This window comes from Physcomitrium patens, chromosome 10 (assembly GCF_059467195.1).
Source record: "Physcomitrium patens ecotype Gransden chromosome 10, ASM5946719v1, whole genome shotgun sequence".
NCBI lineage: Eukaryota > Viridiplantae > Streptophyta > Bryopsida > Funariales > Funariaceae > Physcomitrium > Physcomitrium patens.
Window position 1 is genome coordinate 4,578,287 of NC_143419.1, and position 22,247 is coordinate 4,600,533.

General features: G+C 37.7%; 1 protein-coding gene and 1 long non-coding RNA gene across 2 annotated transcripts; both read right to left on the reverse strand.

Annotated features, from left to right (window-relative positions):
- Positions 1 to 2,452: 2,452 nt before the first annotated feature.
- LOC112287774 (uncharacterized) lies at positions 2,453 to 5,293 on the reverse strand. Its single transcript, XM_024531155.3, has one exon. It carries the CDS (start codon positions 4,369 to 4,371, stop codon positions 2,986 to 2,988), a length of 1,386 nt encoding a protein of 461 aa, XP_024386923.1. The 5' UTR covers positions 4,372 to 5,293; the 3' UTR covers positions 2,453 to 2,985.
- Positions 5,294 to 8,682: 3,389 nt separating this feature from the next.
- LOC141045887 (uncharacterized) lies at positions 8,683 to 13,165 on the reverse strand. Its single transcript, XR_012218421.2, has 3 exons — positions 12,528 to 13,165; positions 11,895 to 11,987; positions 8,683 to 11,598 (listed from the first exon to the last, which is right to left on the reverse strand). It is a non-coding gene; the product is annotated as an uncharacterized LOC141045887 (long non-coding RNA).
- Positions 13,166 to 22,247: the final 9,082 nt, after the last annotated feature.

Below are 22,247 nucleotides of genomic sequence, written 5' to 3' on the forward strand. Positions count from 1 at the left end.
ATTGTAACATCTACAATATGGTTATTTTTTACCTTTTCTTGCATTCCTTCATTGTTGCAAAAAATAGTCTTTCAATTAAATTAGATAAGTATTTGTTTTATTTTAATTTTATATTTAAATATGTCTGCCAATAAACATATTTTCTTAATATCTGCTTGACATGCATCATATGACATAATGTTAAGGTTTTAATTTATTTGACAATGATTCATTTGATCATGCCAAAACCACTTTTCAATTCTTTTTTTAAAATACAAAGTCTGTGCACCTTGAAACACAAGTTATAGTTTTTTGTAGTGTATCATTTCTATTAATGTTTATTTTTAAAACAATTAATGTCACTCAAATTCATAAAAAATCAGGCGACACAATATTTTTATATAACACAAATATATATATATATATATATATATATAATCGAAGGATGTCAAAATCTCTTGATTCAAATAGATATCTTATCAAACTCATATAGCTAATGTACATTGCTTTGGCCCATTCATGACAATCCTTCATTATTTGTCATTGAGTATGAAAAAATAAAACTAAAAAAAATAAAACAAAAACAAAGAAAAATCAACAAGAGAAATCCTCTGGCAAAGCTAGACTAGAACAAAGTCGTCAAAAAAAAAAAATAATAGCAACCTGTTACGTTTTAAATGCATAGTCCGCCAGCACTGTGATGGGAAAAAAGGAGGCAGAGATTGCAATGTGCACATTTGTCTGTAATGTAAAACTCTGCCATGAATGCAGACATAGAAATAACCATGAATTGTATTTCACCATTCCACGAAGGTTCGAATTTCCGCACTGACACAGTCCGCATTCGAGATTAAGCGTCGATGAGGACTACCACATTTTTTTTAGACTAAAATCCTAAACCGCGCAATAAAATAAGCTCTCATCTTTCGTCGACGAGCGTGGGGGCACGTCTTGCAGCCATTGACTCCATCAAATGATTCGTCATGATGCTCGATGTGTTCATCTCTCATTTCGTGTTCCACAGGAGTAAATGCTGGCATTCATTGTTTAATTCATCCGATTTTCCATGTTTATCTTATTTCTCCCCTGTCTGTAATTTCCTCGCATTGAGCCTGAATGCCGCGACCACTTTCGACGTAGACACGAGGGGTGTAATCGGAGTAGTAGCACTGTCTGGCATGCAGGTTTTAGGGACGTTTTTGCGAACCATCAAAGCAAGCTGAAAATGGCCTCATGATCGGGAATCATGGGTCAAGCATGAAAGCATTCAGACACGTACTTTCGCATTCTATCCTCTTGATTAATTAGCCTTCAAGGTTGGTTGTTTCTAACCCAGCGTACTGAGATGGAGTGTACGAAACCCCTGGTCGGTTGGTTATCTCGCCTGGATTTGGAACAGCTGGTTAAAGACCACGATGCCGGGAGCGAGAACAGCTGGTAAAGTGCTTTTGGTGTTTTTACTATGAGTTTCGTAACACTTGCATCTCCTCTCCCAGTCTGCGTCGCAAAATAAACAACTGCTTTGGTGGCGCAGTCTGAGTTCAAAAGCAGGGACGGAAAGGTGAAAAAAGCACGATGAATACCTTCAACTACTCATAATGGTGATTGCTCATCGGAAACTTATTGCCACATGGCGCGTCATTTCTTGTTCCACCGATGATGTTGCTTCAGAAAGCTCTGTGGAACTAGATCCAGAAAGACAGATCCGGAGAAGAGGGCAGGGAACTTTCGAAACAACATCATTTAGAGGAGAGGCCATGACGCGAGCTGCTTCGCAAATGAAGCAATCACCACCCAAGACATTCCTAGAATATTACTTTTCTGATTTCTGCACCTGACAGCATCTGCTTTCGTCACCTCTGAACGGCGTAAATTCCGGATGTTGTGGTTGAAGGTTAGTGACACACTGCTGCAGGGATTTCACGCTCAAGCTTGATGACATGGTTGCTTTATCCTCGGTGGCATGTGGAGCTCCCATCCTGGCCTGGACTCACTTCAGCGTTTTCAGCATGCATCAAACTTCAAACCAGCGATGCGCGTCTGCCGACTTTGGGCGTTGAATTTCGACCTACATCAGTGCTCGTTTTTGAGGTCCTGCATTTGCGCAACATTATTATTGCAAATTTCCAACTGAAGTTTAGATCGTGAGGAAAAGTTAACTCAAGGTGACGCCATGAGCTCTTTCTTTCGTGACTTTGGACTTTCATATCCCCTACCATTCGACGTTAGGAAGTTATTCACATTCCAAAAGAATTTGCAATCCATCATATTCATGTGATGTGCGAGGCGCATGTACTAGGTCAACGAAATGGTTCAAAAAGTACAGAAACTTGTCATAACTCGGAATTCATCTGAGCAACCTATGCCGTCTTTTCAACTCAAAAACATTAAGCAAACTATCAAGAATTATGCTAAGGTGACCAAGGCAATAGAACTTAAAACATCCCATAAAAATTGCAATGAGAGGAAAGTATTTGATGCAGAATAGACAACGAAACTTGTCTTTCATTATACAAAATAAATGAAACTTCCACATATATTTGGCAATGGAAGGCCAGAACTCAGAACCTCAACTTCAGTGGCTCATGGAAAAAATCAAATATCGTGAGTGACAGAAGCCGCTCCTACAGATATATACAGCAATCACACTAATTTTCTGCGCTACCTATTGCAGTCAAAATTTGCAGCACAGAAATTACGATCTGTAAAGTCAACCGCAGAAGCCACCCTCTGCGGTGCCGTGAATGCTCCTGAACCCCTCCGCATGCAAGATACACCTTTGAGGAAGCAAAGGCCATCATCGCGGCAAGGTCCAGCCCAAAACTTCGTAACTTCTAACCTAAAATCATTCGCACAAGCTATTTTCTCAGCAATGCCATCCTCCTGAGGATTGAGGACATTGCATTCGCGGCAGAGATATGTGACAAAATATGCACATCAGCTACAGCCATTACACCATGTATATATTACAGTGGAGCGATGTCAAAATATTGTGATAGGAGCCCCTCAAACTGCGATTGGCAAACTCTTCCCAACTGCCCGTTGCTCTTCGATCAAGGTCCTAATTGAGGAGGTCAAACCTGCTTCTCTCAAAATTGATGCAAGTCCAGCCTGGCCAGGTCGCTGAAACACTCTTGGCTTCAAGGCGGGAGGCGTCCACACGGTGTTGTCGACAGCACTCTTCGTGGCGACAGTTGATGAGGCCTTGCTGCTAACATCCGCAGGCTTCTTTGGAGCAAAATTCTTCAAGTCTCTCATTACTCGTCTCTCTCCTCCCCGCAGGTAATCCACCTCCATCTCCTCGATGTGCGTCGCGCTCCAGCCACTGTCCCTCACTGCGATGAAAGAGATGTTCGATATGTCCTCGTCGTGGACCTTGTGGACAGAGTCGTTCGTAGTGCGCCTGTAGGATGAGAACCACTTAGCCCGCATGTATTCGGGCTTCCTCCAGGGAGGCAAGTGCATACCACGGTTCTTGATTGACTGCTTTACGGCATCAGACAGAATGTTGACAATCTGAAGGAGTCGTTCCGCCTTGCCAATGAATACAGTCGGTAACACTTGCACCACAGCTTTATAGCTTGAAGAAGGTCGGGCAATCTCAAATTGAGTCCTGAAGTCAATGTCGATGATGATTCTCTCGCTTTTGCCAGTTGCTCCTTCAAAAATCACGTCAATGTACTCGTAGACGCCACCGGGAAATGTACCGGCGTTGTCCCATCGCGACTTGCAAATAGCAGCAGAGTAGCCTCCGTTTCTAAGATACTTCATTACTCGACGCCTGAGGCAGACGGTAGCATCGTCCTCGACCGAAACATCTTTGGCCATAGAAATGGCCTTGTTGACTTCAGCCAACAATGTTCTCTCGGTGGCGTTTGCACTACATACCATATTTTGTAAGATCTCAGAGAGTTCCCCTCCAAGTGAAGACCTGGCTTCCTCGAAATCGTTGCAGTCGCACATTGAGCCGCTTAGCTCGCAATTGCACCGCGACCGGCCACATCGGCCACCGTCGGTGTCGTTTTCAATGAACCCGTTAACCATGGCGCCCAAGCAGACAGATGCGGCCTCGTGCTCGCTTCCACTGCTGACATAACGATTCCCGAACACGTTTTCCGAATCGACTCCATTACCAAAGAACTTAGTCATTTTCTCAGCACCTGATTGCGCAGTCTTAGACCTATTGGCGTTCGCTCCACAAGCTTGAAACTGCGCTGATAATAATCCCATGGTGTTCACATTCACGTTCTGAGCCGGCACGCGCACAAGACCTGTGGCAGGCGCTCTTTCCTCACGAACCTTTTCTGCCTTAGACCGTGCTAAATTTCTTGCACTGCTGCTCCTCGCCTTCGAAGCAGACCCGATCGGTCTCGTGGGCAACAACCCAGGCATCGTCACTCGCCTTCTCCCCTAACCACTCCTCTCCACTTCACCAATCTTTCAAACAACTAATCCACTAAACCACATACACGCTAGAGAACTTTCCCTGTCAGCTTGACGCCCATGGACATTCTAAAACCAAAACCTCGCACTCCCACTGTTGAATCGTCCTCTCCTTCACCTGCTGCTCTCACAAATACCCTCAACACACTCTCACAAATTCCACGCTATTGTGTACTATAAGATGCTTATCCTTTTTTTCAGATTCAACGTTCCTGAAAGAACTTCTCACAAGTATGACATCAAGCACCGCGCTCAACTACTTTTGGGCCTACTCGTGCACTCAAGGAGAAGGCACAGGGAGGAAGCAGTAGCTTCGAGGAGGCTTTGGAATAACCACTGAAGCTGAGTTGGTATTCGTCTTATAGCCTGCTTGGGCCAGCACAGTTCAGGGATGAACGAAAGGATCATTTCGTTTGCGAAGATGGCGTGCAATCAGTGGAGTGAAGTGGACGATTCAGCATGCGATTCCTCGTTGGGTCAAACTTGGTCACTGCGCTTCTTGAAAGAACTCTGGAATGGTGATCTGGAATGAGGATGAAAAAACCGGGTGGGACCCTTCCGAGACTTGGGGCCCACGAGGCACCCGCCCGAGGAGCTCAAGAATCAGAGGTCCAAAATTAGAAAATTGCTCCATTTCCTGATGAGCAGCATTCGGGTAGAGATAAGGAAGCGCCTTCGCCACCTCGATCAGCTGGGTTTTGGTGTTCCCATCCCCCCCAACCCACCCACCCCTATTCCTCTAAGCTCCAAACTTTGGATCAGTAACCTCATTTTACTTACTATTAATGAAGGGGACAACGTGCATTAACTAAAATCCTCCTCACACGGATGCATTGGGTGGGTGTTCGCTAGCATTCTGTGCCTCCAACATCACTCGCTCCAGTCTCCAAAGCAGCAGATATTTAACATAATGTGGTCATCTAGATGAACGAGTCTGTCTGCACACTAACGAACGGAAGACGAAGTCCTCCTCCACCAAGCTTTGCCCAAAATGACCACATTGTTACATCACTGAAAGAATGGGCTGTAACAGAATTCCCCAGTTTCTTCTTCTGCTGTCGACATTGTTTCGTGTAGTATGCCCAGCTGGGTGGTTGAAAACGAGATCGTTCCCTGAACGCTTCCAACATGACACCGTTCAATTTCCATGCAACTCAAAAGGAAAATGCAACTTACCTACCCATTTTTTCACCAAAAAGCATCGGTCGAAAGAGCACCAATTGGAGTGTGGCAGTGGTACACATATGCCCCCAACGACGGCAGTAATTTGTGTGATGCTTTGCATATGAACAGGGGGAGTGAGTAGCTGTGATGGAGCTTATGCCCGTGATGGATGACAAGGTTGTGGTGTGCCTCTCAAGACAACGATACACTGTTCCCGTCAGGACCTCACCTCTCCACGCCATTCTATGATGACCCTCCTTGTGATCTGAGCCCGATTCATTCGCTAGGTACCAAAAAAACAACGAAGGGGATGAGGGGGGGGTCCAGACCCAGCCGTTGAAGGCCCCACACAAATCACGGGCGTCCTGCCCGCGGCTATCCGTTCCCCTGATTGAGACCACAAGCTCTTCTCTCACACCCGATTCACCCGGCCTGGCCACAGGCCTGGTCTAACCCTGACCAGGTTTGGCCCTCTCTTTGATTCCAGAAATGATTTATTTATAGCCCAGTGTACCTTATGATCTCAATCAGTGATGCCAATCTTCTTATTTCATATACAAGTTAAATATAAAATATAAAATAAAACGAATGGTTGAATATTCCCAAGCCCTGACGAATGGAGCGAAACTGACTCCCCAATTTTGCTAACTCGGTGATGATTGAATGGAAGCCCCGTTCCATGCGGAGGGAGTGAAGAGAGAGAGTACAACAACCACGGGAACGCCTCAATGTGTTCCCGTGCGCGTTCCTGGCGTCTCGCACGCGTTCTCTTTCTGGCATTAGTCAGTGGTGAAGTGTCAGATGGAATAAGTGATAGGGGACCACGTGGACTGCTGACTCACACGGCGGCCTTGGTCTTCGGGCTCCCCCCAACCGTCCCCGTCGTAACTGCACGGTCATGCCTCGCGTTACCGAGTTCTCATCACAGGGAACGTGTTCCCAAAGCATCTTGTTGGTTCCATAACCAGCCAGGCATTTGGCACCTTGTCTCAGTTTATGGAAATTGAATTTAACGCTCTTTCTATATCTATAAATCCATCTCTGTGTGTGTATATATAGAGAGAGAACTATGTTCCGGTGTGAGCTTGTGAGTGAAAGCTTGAATTGTGAATCTTCACCTTCAAGTCAGCTGGGTTATCATTAATAAAGGATAATTTGGTGCACAAGTAGTTTAAAGGAAACAAGTAAACAGAAAAAATATAGTAGAAATGATCCTAAAGTTTTCTTATTTCTATGTATCCCTTTGGGCTCTTATTAATTTTTCCTTTTTTCTGTTTCCCTTTTCCTTTCTTTTTTAATCCCTCTTTAAACTAAATTGATCTAAAATTCTCCCAAAAAAATTCTGCTTTGATTTTGTCTTAAATGTGGTGATTGGGCGTGACTAGGTTCAGTGTACCAAAGCACGAGATGGTGAATGTAAATGGATTGCTACTAGATTCCATGCACCTGGTCCAAATGTTGGTTTGATTACATTGATTACATTGATTACATTGAACTTGGCAAGTAGGATGGTTCCAGGTTCAATGAATCTATGAAAACGGGAAAAAAAAAATGAAAATGAAAAAATGAGAGCGTTCAGACTTCTGTGTACACTCACACTGACAACACATTCACTTTGGTCCATGTACAATTGGAAGGAGCTAGAAATTTAGGGTTTCTCTTGTGTAAGTAAGACATTGTTGCCTGGAGCTAGACTGGGGCAGGTTCAAACTCCCCACTCAGAAACATCTTTGGGGAATGTAAACATCTACAGCAGGGGTGTGAAGATCGGCTGACCATGCCCAATGGATAAATTTTAAATTAATAACTAATAACCTGGATTCATTTCTTGCAAATTGGATAATGCTGTGGGGCCACAATTGTGTTAGGTTTGAGGACTTGGAAAAATTGCAAAATCTGGGGTTACCCTTGAGCTTTGAGCCCTCCACTTGGGATTTGCCCTGCTGGCATCTTGCAATTTGGGTGTTGAAGAATCAGCCCACATGTTACCTTGTTGTTTTCCCAGAAATATTGGAGGTTATTAATAACAATGAACACTATTTTGTCAACAAATGGGGGAAGTGGACTTCTGGATTCTATGACTTTGTTATGCCCTTTCCTCTCTGTACACAAAGACCTGTGCAGAAAACATTTGCTTTGATACTTAGTTGTAAGATCACATCAGTAGTTATCCTGAAGTGAATTTCAGACAATGAACAACATAATCTTTTTAACTTGTTTAATAAATTTTATGGTTTTCTGCATGAAAGGTTCAAAGTAGAAAGAGCTACATGAAAGATATCCATGTTTGAAATATGATTTACCATACATCAAGAGTGTACATCACAACAAGTTACAAATAATTGTTTATTGATACTTTATATTTTATAAATAATTAATAAATAAAAATAACAGAAATTTCTTGGTACTTGAGCATTCTTAACAGAATAATACATTGCATAAAATCTTGGCACCAATTTATTTTATTGGTCTTTTCATGAAATGGGATTGAAAAACATAATGTTTTAACAATTCAATCATTTTAGTATCAAACAACAGTAGCTGTAAATATAAAACTATATATCATGTATCACTAAACATGCAATATACATGTATATATAATAGTATAGGAATAAGCAGAAAAATAGACAGCTGATATTTGATGGAACATGAATAAAATAAACAGTTACTACTTTCCTTTGCATGGAAAGTGAAGACTAGGGTCAAGACTTTATACCAGGGATTAAGTGCAACCCTTTGAAATATGTCTCAGTTCATCACTCAAAAAAATTATTTCATTGATAACTATGTTTTCTGTGACTCCAATTCTTTTCAAACCTATCAATGGTTTTTTTTCAAACCACTCATTTTATTATTATTATTTTAATCCGTTCACTAAATTATTTTTATTAAAATAATAATAATAATAATAAATAATAAATCTGGTTTGTCAGCTTAAGAATTAAACTTGTCAATGTTTTACCAAACCTAATGGGTTAGATTTATTTTAGGGACTTGATTGTAAACATTGCTGCACCAAGGTTTCTCATTAGAATTGTGCATGGCCTTTGGACAACAGATGGGGTGGATACATTTTTATTTATTTGTTTGCATATATATACATATTCTCAAGCTTCATTGAAAATTGGCACAATAGCATGAAGATGATAGGACCAATTTCATATAGTCTATTTTGTCCATTGTTGCCAGGCCCTATATGATCTGACCACCACCTAGTGCTATAGGACATAAGCCAGTAGTGGGAAGGCACTCATTACTATGATACAACTCCATCCTTCTAGACCCAATAAGAAGGAATAACTTGGGGAGGCCTCAGCCTTGCCCTGCTGAAGAAGCATGCAATGCTATGCTATATGCTATCCATGAGCATATTGGAGCCTTTGTCTTGGCTTCAAATTAAGTCATTCATGGCCCAGCCTAGCCAACATGGCTGGGCCTAATCTATAAAACTACCCCTCACCACTATTTCATTGCCCCATTCATCCAAATGGGATGCTGTCCCCAGGAATCTGGACACTCAACTACTGCCGAGAGTTTGTGCTGCAGGGAGGTTTGGGCTCCTGGGAGACACCACCCACAAAGCTTTATTATGTTGGACCCAGTAAGAGTCCCTGGAGCCAAAACGAGACAAATCCTGGGCCATGTGAGGTTGTGTCCAAAGAAAGGAAGCCAAGTAGAGAGGGACCCTGAATTGTCCAAAGCCCAACAGTGACCAATGCCACAGATAGACGAACGCAAATATTCATCCATCATCCAACACACTCCCATGGAACACTGCAAGTTGGTTAATGGCTGTTGGACAAAGGACCTGAGCAATTCGGGGGTTGTAGGGGTTTTAGGGTTTGTGTGTGCAGATGAACAACCTTGAACAGGATGAGGTTGTCGTAACAGTGCAGTTCACTACAAGAACCCTAGAGGAAGTTAGTACGTTAGGCCCCAATCATGGAGTAATAACAAGAGCCAATCCACAGAACAAATTAAAACGGTACACGAACGTTTCTCATACAGAAACGAGTTTGGATGAACCCTAAGATACCGCCCCCCCCCCAAAAAAAAATTACTACTCATTCTAATGTTAAGCTTTGATGGATGAAGTGGTATTTGGGTACAGACTGAGGAGTGGTGGCAAGATTGTGCCTAATAAAAGGAAACCCATATGATTGACTTCCTTGCTGGTGACTCTATCACCCTCCACTGACATAGCTTCATCAGGAAGCTGGAATTGTGTTAGCAATATATAGAAGTAGATAGAAAGATAAAAAGAAAAAAGAAAAAAAGTCTGCAATGAGGAGAGAGTATAGAAAACATGGATAGGTTTAAAAAAAGAGTGAACGGTGTTTATATTTCAGGGACTTTCACCAACTTCTATTCTGGTGGCAGTCGGGAGTAAAAACAAGCTGCCATCTGAGATCTCCGATTGTGTTTTCAGTGATCGACGGGGTGACTTGGATACCGATCACACAAGATACTTAAGATAGGTTTGTTTGATTGTTTGTAATTTTTTATATTACTATTTTTCTTTCTTCGTTTTTTTCCTGACGTTGTCTCTGAATGGTGAATTGCTATTCTAAGGTTTGAATGAATAATTTAGACACTCCACTCTGTTGGGCTCCATAGCTAGCGATGGATTCTCTACGGACATGGCATTCAAACCCTCACACAGCGAATGTAAGATTTCTAATCGAGAGGAACGCCCGAAAATCCTACCGCAAAATCATGGCAATAGGCACCAAATCCGAATATGCACCCTTTTTGAAATACTATTTGGGAAAACGATGCCCATGCGGCAGATGGCTTCCCTCCGTGCAATCGCCGAGAATAGGTCTGTAGACGTCGGGTTTGCGATGCTCTTCCTCCGGAGAAAAGCACAGGCGAAATCTCCACTTGTGGGTGCTGCTTGCAATCATCGTACACAGATATTACCTTTCATCGAGATTCAAGTGCTCCGCTGGAGGCGACGGGTTTTTATTTTTATTTTATTTTATTTTACTTTTTTCTCTCCTGATGCATTGCGAACGAACACCCTGTTTTATTTTGTTTTCCTTCCCCTCTGTAACGGAAAGTTTCGGGATTCTGACTTCTAAGTAGGGCCTTGAATCTATCCAGTAGATAACGATGCAACGCAATTGTCTGGGTGCCCATCTCCAGGTTTCCCTTCGAACGCTCCCGGCATGGAATCGTCTTCTTCTAGAGATTCGTGCGATGAAAGTGTGTGGGTGTTCCTAAATCAGCGCACACAAAAACACACACACACACACACACATTCCAAAAAAAAAAAAAAAAAAAAAAAAACTCACCCTTCCGTCCACTGATTTCATTCTTTGGCTCCGCGTGTTAGTATTATTCCTTTTGTTATTGTGCACTATCACTAAATTTCACAGCTCAATTATTACTATTATTCAGAAACTTGGGTGTTTCTGTGCGAGTATTTTCATTACATTTGTGAGGATGTCACTGTTGAGATTCATATCATCCACTTCATTGTTGCATATTGAAATCCTTTTTCTTTTTTTTCTTTTTTTTTTTCTTTTTTTTTTCTTTTTCCCTCAGTCATTTATCTTTTCATGTCCTCGCGTTGTGTAGGGCCTTTGATTGAAATATTGCTTCTTGTTTTCTTCGTTACATTAATGAAAAGGGGTATGATTTGATCAAGAATTGTGTACATTTTTTTACTTTTAATTGTTCATTTCAAGATGATGGACCAACTTGAATGTTGCATCTTTACTAACCTTCGTTCAATTTGTTGTCTGGTTATGATATCTGTACAAATTATTGTGCATGGTACATGTTTGTTCTTGTGACAATTTGAAAGCTTATCGAATTAGAATATTCTCCAATGTCTCTAGACATATTAAAATGGACGGTTCCAGAAATATTTTTACGTTAGTTTCTATGGTCTCAAAGTTGATTCTTTGAAGAGAAGAAATTAAAATAAAGATGATTTTGCTGGTATTCAAAATATTTTCATGCACATCAGAGAGCATTGTTTTGTACTGGATTTAGTTCTCTTGCCTGTTTTCATTGTTACATGAATACAAGGGAACATTACACATGTGCAACTTATGCAACACTAATTTAATTTAGTGCATGACAATTGAAATAAATTTTGGATTCAAGTGTATTTATAGAATAAAAAGGGAATAGTTACAAATTACTGGTATCACCCACAAAAGTGGTTTAAACAGCCACACTTGTTGGCTCCAATACAATAGGAGTGGGTGGCACAAATTAATACTAATTCTCGAAATTAAATCCCTACAAATTCTCCATTCAAAATTGTTTAGGGGAGAGTTGAAGCAAGATCTAACCTTTTTGGCTTGTGGGCTTCAATCCTAACCCTAACTCTGCTCCACATTCTTGCATATTCCAAAGGCAAGTATTCAAACCATCATTTCTTCCACCTAATTTCCAATTCCAAGCTTGAGATAAGAATTCAGAGTGAATTGTGCAAGGGTAAAAAATAGACCAGTAAATGTCAATCACAAACATTAACGTGAATTGTAAAGCAATGAGATAATTTCACAAGATTCTAAATCCCTACAGTTTGAGGTTTTCTGTTCCTTGGTTTTGCATGGTTGCAATAAAATAGTGCTTATTGTAGATCATTCACAAATGTGGTTTTTGCTTAGGTTATTACTGCATGGCCTTCCATTAAGTATTGAGCCCAAAAAATCTTGAAGTCAACACAAATTTTGAGGAGAAGAAGAGTTGACCCATGGTAAGGTTCCAAGTTTGAGGGACAACTTGGAGAAAAAAATATACATTAATAGAAAGTGTACTTAATCCTGAAGTGGTCTCAATTTTATAAAATTTTATATGGAGCATATATATATATATATATATATATATACATGTACATGTGTGAGTGTGAGTGTGTGTGTGTGGTGTGTATATGCTAACATCACTTTTGAATGATAAGTTTTATTTTTTAAAAAACTCACCCATTATGTAAAGCATTGTGACAAGTACCAACTTCTGTTATCAATGGAAGGAACAAAGGAAAATGAAAAAACAGGTTAAGTGATTTTCACTTGATTGGACTCATATTGATCTCATCTTCTCACATAAAGTGTCCCTCAATCTCATATCTTTATTGGGAACAAGGCCCAGACTTGGTTCATGCCTTGAAGGAACCTGTTCATCTGCACATCTGCACAATTTGTAAAGCGAAAAGGAAAGTTTTGTAGACCACAACTTGTTCATCCTGGTCATGACTTTCTCCGTACATCCAGGTGGTGGAGCAAGTAGAAATAAACAACAATAATAATAATAATACCCAAAAATGGGTTTTCCACTCAGTATCCAAGCTTCATAATCCTTAAAACAAAGAAATGTCCTTTTTTTTTGGCATCTCAAATAGAGTGGCTTTAGCCTTTTCACATGCAAAGGATAATAGTACCCCTCATTGTCAGTGTTGTTGCCTTATCTATAATCTTTGACAGATGAATTGGTATAAAAAAATTATGAAAAAAAGGTTTGGCCTAACTTGAGGGTTACATGTCCATAGCCTACATGAAATGTTTGAGGAGTAAATGAATATGCACACGCACACACACACACCGGAAGGAAGGAACCCAATAACAACAGTGCTAGATTTAATCATCTCAAATTTCAAAACAAAGGTTTTTGAAAAAACGTGTAGTAGATGCTCAAACCCACCAATGAATTTCAAGGATGATTCAGGAACCAACATATGATTTTTCACAACATTGATCCCTTAAGTATTAGATGGGCTCTCTTTAATGAACTCTGCACTGCATGCTAGCTCAAGGCAACTAAACCATGGTGTCCTCATTCACACAAAAATATTAATGAAATTACCATTGTTTAAAAGAGAAATATAGAGGCATTTGTGTGCCATGTGCAATAGGTACAAACCCCATAAAGAGAGCACATGCAGAAGCTACAAGAGCAAAACATTTCACTCCACTTCAACCACTCTTCCTCACTTCTATTCATGATTTCAGCAAATATTTTCCACAATCAAGGAAAAACTGGGCGTCCATCCTCACCCATGAGAAAATATAATAACATTTTCTTTTATATATAATAGTCCAAAATGGGATCCCGTCCAAGTGAACAACCTCAAAATTGATGGTTGCCAACACAGCTGCAGTGAAGTTGAAGCTGAGCTTGCACTGCACCCACTTTCAAATCAGCCACACAAACATGCTCTCTTGTTGGTGCTGAACGCATATTCTTCACTTTGGGTGACAATGGCAGAAGAAGAGACTGGCTTAGGCCCTACCCTTGAACGAACGTATTCTGTTCGAAGGACGATTTGCATCCACTAGGGAGAGTAATGAAAGCCCCCTTTCTCCAAGGACTCTGGGCTGCTTTAATGCCCCCTTCTTCCTTCCTACCTGACTGACACACACAATTAACTGAAGGACACTGTCTGTAGCATTTAAGTGTATGACCTCTCTTATGGGGGTAGAGTAGAGTAGTACAGACCTAGCCAGCCCTAAAATATCACTCAAAGCGGAACCCATATCATTCAACCAGTCGGAGCTCTCCACTGAGGCACACAAAAAGGCTGACTGGAGGTGAGAGAAGCAAGCGCGACTTTGCCTTTTCAAACATATCATTTAATCACTGGCACACTACTTTCCTCATTACTTATCACACTCGACAGACATGAGAAATCGGCTGCATGGAAGCTTCATTCAAGCTCAGCTCATTGATTTATATACAAATATATACATATATAACTCGACTTAATATAGAGGGTGAAATCTGTGGCAGTGTGACCAACCCCTTTAACCTTTAAATTGTAGATGAGTTTCAAAACTGTGGAACTCCAATCTCGACCATACTCCCCCCTGGATCCAGTTTGGTGTCAATCATTCAAAGCCTCAGTTGCCATGATCTGCAAAGCTCATCAACAACTTCACCCTAACACACACCCAATTTCTACATGGAATCTAAAATGGATGCTGGATTGCATATCCTGGCAGCAGTGGGTAAGAAGGAAAAAATGAACAAAAAACAACAACACTTAGGAATCAGAAGGTCCTGCTACAGACATTCTCCCACTTCTACTACAAGAGTTCAGAATATGCTCATAAGATCCAAACCCCTTATTCCATCAGGAGAAGCTACCGAAGGAAGCTGCTGTTGGGCCGAAATTTTTGGTTCATGTGATGTAAAATGAATGTTCCAAACTGCTAGATCCAAACCCTTTTTGCTCATCCAATCCCCCCCCCCCACCATAGAAAAAACCTGGGGTGGTACTTGGAGGCCGCCCTTCAAAAATGACACAGTAAATTTTCAATTGCAGCCATAGATTCTGAGACAGAGGAAAAGCAATTACCCTGCAGGGACACACAAGGCCATTTTTGGCCCTACGCAGCAATTCAGGGCTCTGGGCACAGAGTGAAAGAGTGTAAGTGTGTTTGTGTGTGTGTACTGCCGTCACTCTGGAGGCAAAAAAAAAAGCCGAAAGCTGCTGCCATGGGAACACACAGGGGAACACACTCCCAAGCCACAGCTTGCATGTGTGTAGCAGCCTCCAAGCACAGGGTCGACTACTGGCATAAAAAAGGACGGAAACAACCTTGTGGAGGGGGAGGAGGGAATGTGGGAACAATGCACAAACACCATGGAGCACAAAAAGTGGATTTATCCTTACACATTCAGTGCTGGAAAAAACACATCACATGCACACAAAAATAAATAAATAAATAAATAAAACAAAACAAACAAACAAACAAACAGGCTACATGGGGCACAGTTGAGCCACATGTGGGGAGGGGAGAAGAGGGTGCCTGCATGACAAACCCCTCTCTATCTATAGCTCTGGGGCCTGCATGGCCTTGGCATTGGGGAACAGCCATGGGAGCACTGACATTTTGGATTGGGATCATTGTGTGATTTTGACACACCCTTTTTTAAAATTTAAAATTTGATTTAATTTGCAATGTTAAGACATCTGTTTCATCCTTAAGGCAAGGTTAAAAATGAGCCTGACTGTCTCTGCTGGAGCTCTTGCATGTAATCCAACATGCTATTTGAAGCATGTCAGCTTTGCAGATTTGACAAATATTTAACATGGCCACCCATTTCTCCACACCTCCAAAACAGCCTGTCTTATTTTAATGAGACATTCTGTATCTGACTAGGATGAGCCTGCATGGTCATGTTTTGTGGTAATTGAAAAGTCTGGGAGGGGCACTTGTTGGGGTGTACAGACTGTGTATTGGTAATAATGTTTTTATTGTTTTCCCTTCTACTTTTCTTGTGGACTGTTTATCTATGTTGAATGAATAATGGGTAGCTAGAGAAAGCAAGAGACCACTTACAAGGGTGGGAATTGTCACATGCATTTTTCAAATTTATCACATAATTTTCTAGTTTGAATTTAATCTAGTTCAAAGACAAGGTTTATACATAAATTGTAAAGTGCACTCTGCAGTTCTAAAACTAATATAATGAAAATAGTGTGTGTGTGTATATATATATATATATATATATCAAAAATATTCTATTTTAAATTATAAAATTAAAATGAGATTTTACATTTTTATTTTTACTCATTTTTTGAAAAATTTAAATTACCAAGAAAAAAAAGAGTTGTTAGGAAGCAATGATACTTTGGCACATGTAGTTTTGGCAAATTTTTGAAATAATTCCAAGTGAGGTGACAATTGATTGTTTAGTCATTTTGATATGATATATAATGGAATGACTCACACATACAGACACAATTTCAATCCAATTACATATGTGGTTTGATAAAGTGATAGCTATGATGTTGAACAGTTTATAATTATTATTATGTAAACATTTTTTTCACATATGCAGTTAACATTTTTTTTTCTTTTTTTGGTGACGTTTCTTGTAAGCATTATTTTTTTAGGATTTATTGATGAAAATTAAACTAAATATCATTTTCTTTTTTTTGTGTGAAATATATGTTGATCACCAATTGTGGGGAATTACTAATATTAAACAGTTTAAAATTACTTTTTTCATTTTTTTCAATTTTATTGAATTGTGCTAATACAAATACATATGTACACACAGAAACATATATTTACCTACATTTGTATATTTGAGCATACATCTTGTATTTTTTATTGATAATTTTTGTATTAAAACATTGAAAATCACATTTTTATTATCATGTACTATTGCTAATATATTCACTTGGAATACATTTTGTATTTGGTGAATATTCCAGTTTTGAAAACAGTGTAACAAAAATATCTGTTTAAAGAATGCATATGGCATTTTTGAACTCAAAAAAATAAAGTATTTTTACACAATACCCATAACCGTATTTTATGATTGCAATAACAATATCACATGTTTATTTTGCTAATGTCACCATATTACGACTCATCTTGTTATCATGAATAAATATTTTAAAATTATATATGCACACACATATACTGTTATGTTAATATTAAGTGTATATCTTTTGTTTAAGTAGAAATAGAACAACAGTTTTTGAACAAGAAAAGTTGAATAATAAAATGGAACAGGATTGTTAATAATTTTTTTTGAAGAATATGTATGTTTTGTGTAATATTTAAATGGTGAATGAATTGAATTCAATTAAAAATATGTTTATTGTCTCGAAGCAACAAAATACAAGTACTTCAAATTTGGATGTATTCTTTTTATTGACAAAATAATCCAAGTGTAAAAAGTTGATGTGATTTGGGTAGAAACCAATATATGCATCATAAGATTGTTAATGAATTCTACCATGAGATCAGAAAAGTGATGCATTGGTAAACAAACTAACTTAGCAGATTGCAACAAGAATTGCAAAATTAAAAGTAACAGCAGCATGGTTTCCCAAATTTTAATTAATTACTAGTTTTCAATTATTCACCAATTATTACTAATTTTAATTAATTACTAGTTATTGTGACGGTTCAACATTATATAAAGAAACTTGCAAATATATATATATATATATATATTTTTTGGTTTGGTTTTTTAGGTTATACAATTATGTATTTCTTACTAAAATTTTTTATCAAGAAACTATACATACGTGTGATTGTGTGTATATATATTCACGAGTATTAGTATAAATGAACTTTTAACAATGAATATACAACGTAAAATCCATATCAAAAACTTAATTTGAACTTTCAACAACTTAGCACATTTCAAAGATGGAAACAAAAAGAAGAATTTTAAATAAGTAAGTTACAATTTGTAATTGATATGCATTTAAAAAAATTATAGAAAATACACATTCTTTTTTTGTCACGATCGTTGTTGTATATTTTATATTTTGTAATGATATCAATCAAACAATGTCTCAATATTTGTATCATAGTATTTTCATATTTTACTATTACTAATGTATAGAAATATGTAACATAATAAAATAAATATTCAAATATAATTTATTTTATTGAGATTTTGTAACCGATGTAAATTATACAATTTGAATGAAGCAGCCAGTTTTACTTACTATATGTAATCAACTGATTTTTACAAGTGATATATATATATATATATATATATGTTTTTAATTCTTTCAAATTTTACAAAACAACTTTGTAATATGAAACTTAAACAAAGACACAATTCTGATAAAACAATCAAAAAGTTTAAATGTTTTATTATTTGCTTCTTTATTACTCAAATTTATCTATTTCTTGAAAATATTACTTAAAACTGTTGATTTTTTTTCTTAGATTATTTTTATTGAAAACAGATTATGAATTAAGACTTTTTTTTTTTTTTTTTTTTTTTTTTTTTTGACACAAGTAGAGCAAGACTTCACTGCAAAGTAGAAAAAATACATACAAACAAGTAGGCCAGGGCTGGTTTCCATGAGGTGATCATACTACTTTCTAAGTATATTGTTCCACATTAGGGCTTACTGGATTCATCCAGCCATAACAGGACTTACTAATGTCCATTGGGGGCCCCTGAAACCCAGGATGCTACTATTCCATTGACACACCATTGGAGCAATTTTTTTGTTATTAATGTTTGTGCTTGTTCAGGCCTCTACTTTGCTTCTGCCTGTGTTGGCGCCCAATCTATCTTCCTATAGTTGTCCAAGCATAGCCACATTGTATTGACCATTTATTTGTGGTGCTAGTGCTGGCCATTGAAGGCAGCATCATTTTGCTCAATCCATAAGTTCCACACAACAGTAACCATTGGCTACTAGCTTTTCTGCAATGTTGTGATATTCTATGGACAAAGATCCCTTGTTTCCTTGTGAGGTTGAGAGCATTCAAATTGTTCCCTGTTCCACTTGTTGTGTGAATTGTCTGTCTACCTCTCATGCCCCACCTTGGCCTTGTTCTGTTTTGGACTGGGGATGTGTTGCACCCACCACTCCTTTCTCTATGTGTGGGTAGCCTGCTCATGCTCTGTTCTGTTAAAATTTCAAGGACTTCGTGTCTAAGCTCTGATTACCATAGGGCATTTCAAGAACAAGTGATGCCTAGTTTGCAGACTCCCCACAAGGCACACTAGGCAGTTTTGGTCTGTATTAGTGTTCATTCTGCCCCTCCATACATTAATAACAAGTGCATGATGCCAGATTAGCTAGAGAAGGCCAGTTTCTTTCCATATGTGTTGTCTGTTCATAACATTGAGCCAATGCAATTTGAATGCCTTTGGCAATACACCTCTTGACTTCAATGCCACAACTGTCAGTATCACATGGTGCTGTTGTAAGCATTGTTGCCCCAATTGTGATGTGTAACACAAAATCAATCCCTTATCCTTCCAACAGAACCTCCTTAGATCCTATTGGAATTGATCAATTCTATCATAAAACAAGTAGAAGCTGGTTTTTTGTTGGCCTCTTTCCACTTACTTCACTCATATCCAATGAGTGGTCCCTTAAATCATTGTGCCTACAATTTTATCCACTGTGTATGTAGATGTCTAAGACATTTTTTCTTGCATCAAGACCGGGACTAAACTACAGGTAGTTTCTCAAACTTGATACATAGGTGTCTCAATTGGAAGTCACATTTGTGTCTTGGCTATTGCTAAGTCAAGTGCCTTACTTACTTCAAATGTTGTGTATGGAAGTATGTTGCTATCCGTATTGTACATTCCTACCTAAGTACTTATCTCATGCCTTAATTGGTTTGAGGTTAGTAAATTTCTCCATGTACCATATATGAGATGGCAAGCAACATGCCATACACCTTCTTTACTTGAAATTATTCCATATATGTTTGCTACTTCTTTTATTGAAATAAATTTTTGACCATTCCACATATCTCTATATACTAGCATACTAGCTTTATGTACTTGTGATGCCTTTAGTTTAAAAAATCCAGATCCAATCAATGTGACAGATGGGCAGAGCCATAATCTACAACTTAAAAGCTCATCTATGTTTGAAGGTGATACATAAGTAAGCTTAGAAAGTAGCCTTTTTAATGCAAAAGTAATTTATTCCCACACAATTGATTTATGATGACTTTTATAGATTAATAACATAAAATAGTCCATCTTCCTCTAGTATAAGGTTGATAGCACACTAGTCTATATCTAACCATTAGTTGAAGATTAGACTAATTTAGTTCCAATGCTTTAATGATCCATTTCATCATTAACACTAACATATCATCATTAGAATGGATTAGGTTAATATCATTATTGCCTTTGGATTGATAACATTGTAGCTAGCCTACTTTAGCTTTGAATCTCTCTATGGTATTAGAGATGAAGTATGTTCATAATTTGGCTTTTAATTTTTCTCTAATCCTTTTTTTGTGTCCTTCTTTTCTATACAAAAATAAAAAAATATAGTAAAAATAATAATATACTATTCACCTTCTCTATTGCATTGATCTATTTGGTGTATTAGTAGATGAGTTTCTTCTTTATTTGTATATTTAAGAATTTATCCATATCTTAGGATTTTAATGAAAATTCAAAAGAAGATCCAAGTAATTTTTTTATTCCATCATACTCTCTTCAAGTTATTTCCAAATTATTTATCCAAGCTGATTTAGGTGTATTATCCAGTGCTTTCCAATATTTGCTTGAGTTAGTCCGATTTATGTTGAAATCCAATGCAAAATAAAATGTTTCAAGAAAAAAAGATGAGATTACATATAGGACATTTTTTTTTCATACTAAATAAATGATATATCATCTGCATATGGTGCCATAATTTATTGCTTATCTTCCATAGATAACTAAATGCTTTGAATTTGTCTCATCTAATTTTTTTGGTGTACCATAGTATTAAGAGCTTTTGCTACAATAAAGAAAAAGGAGGAAGCCAATAGACAATCTTATCAAATCCCTCTTTCAATTACAAATGAAGAAGATGGAGAATCCTTAATCTTGATATATGTTTTTGCTTCATAAAAGAGTAGCTTTACTATTTTAATATATTATTGAGGCACATTTAATATTTTTACTATCAAAAATATGAATTTTCAATCCATTATATTATATGCTTTAAAAAAATTAAGTTTAAGAAATAAGAGAGGTTTCCTATATTTTTTTTGTTTCCGTGATTGTTTCTTGAGATAGTAGCAAATTGTCTAATATGTACCTCATAGGAAAGAAGATTGCTTGATTTAAGTTGATGATTTCAGATAAAATTAATTATAGATGGAATTGGAGAGCCTTGCCAAAGATCTTATAGCTAATATTGAGTAATGTAATGGGCTTTTAGTTTGTGGATGTTGTTTTTGTCCTCTTTTTTACAAAAGGACAATTAATCCTTTAATCTTTGTATATGAGAGGTGGCTATCTACAATACTTATTTGTATCATTTGAAAAAAATTCAGTTCCAATTATGTTCCAAAATCCAAATAGAATTCAAGTATTATACCATTGGAGTCAAGGACTTTGTAGGGCTTTATTGAGTAAAGAACATTAGAATGCTTAGCCAACTCCAACAACTATCATAGAACAAATTATATTTTTTACGTAGTTTGCGGCAATAGTCTTTGTAGTACTCAATCACATGCTATTTTATTTGTGGCAAAAGGTGCTTATTCTTTATATAAGCTAATAAAGTACTATTTACAAATATGCACAATTATCAAGGAACTATGGTGAGCCCACTCAAACTCATCATTCAATATGTGAAATGAGTAGTTGTCATACAATCTTTATATATCTTAAAAAATTCTTTGAATGTTGTATTACTAATATGCCTCTAGTTTAGTCTATTTTTGAATTATATACTATTGATTTTTTACTTTTAAAATTTTTGGAGCTCATCCGCATAGTAAGTTAGGTCTATGTATAGATTGATATTATTGGAATCTATTTAGAGTGTTGAAATTACCACAACTAGATTATTTTGTAGGTGGGCTTCTTTTGCTCGTCAGATGTTTGCTTTGCAAACATAATACTGCTTGTAGTATTTGATACATTATATAAACTATTAAAAAATATCAAATTAAGGTGCGATACCTATAGTCGTCAGATCTTATCTTGTACCTTTGTTGTTTATAAGTAGGTTATATTTGTGATATAAGTCAATGCCCATCTCTCTCCTACTTGTAATTTCATTTATCTCTAGACTAAGTAATGATCGGAGTAGGTGCAATTACCAAAGATTCTATATTTATTACATGTTGTCAACCTCCTCGGTACTAGCCATGCATTAATTTGATCAAGTTTGGCTATTAGATCTTTTTAATATTTCTTTAACTATCCTAGCCAAACTTAATAATATTGGTTGCTGAAAA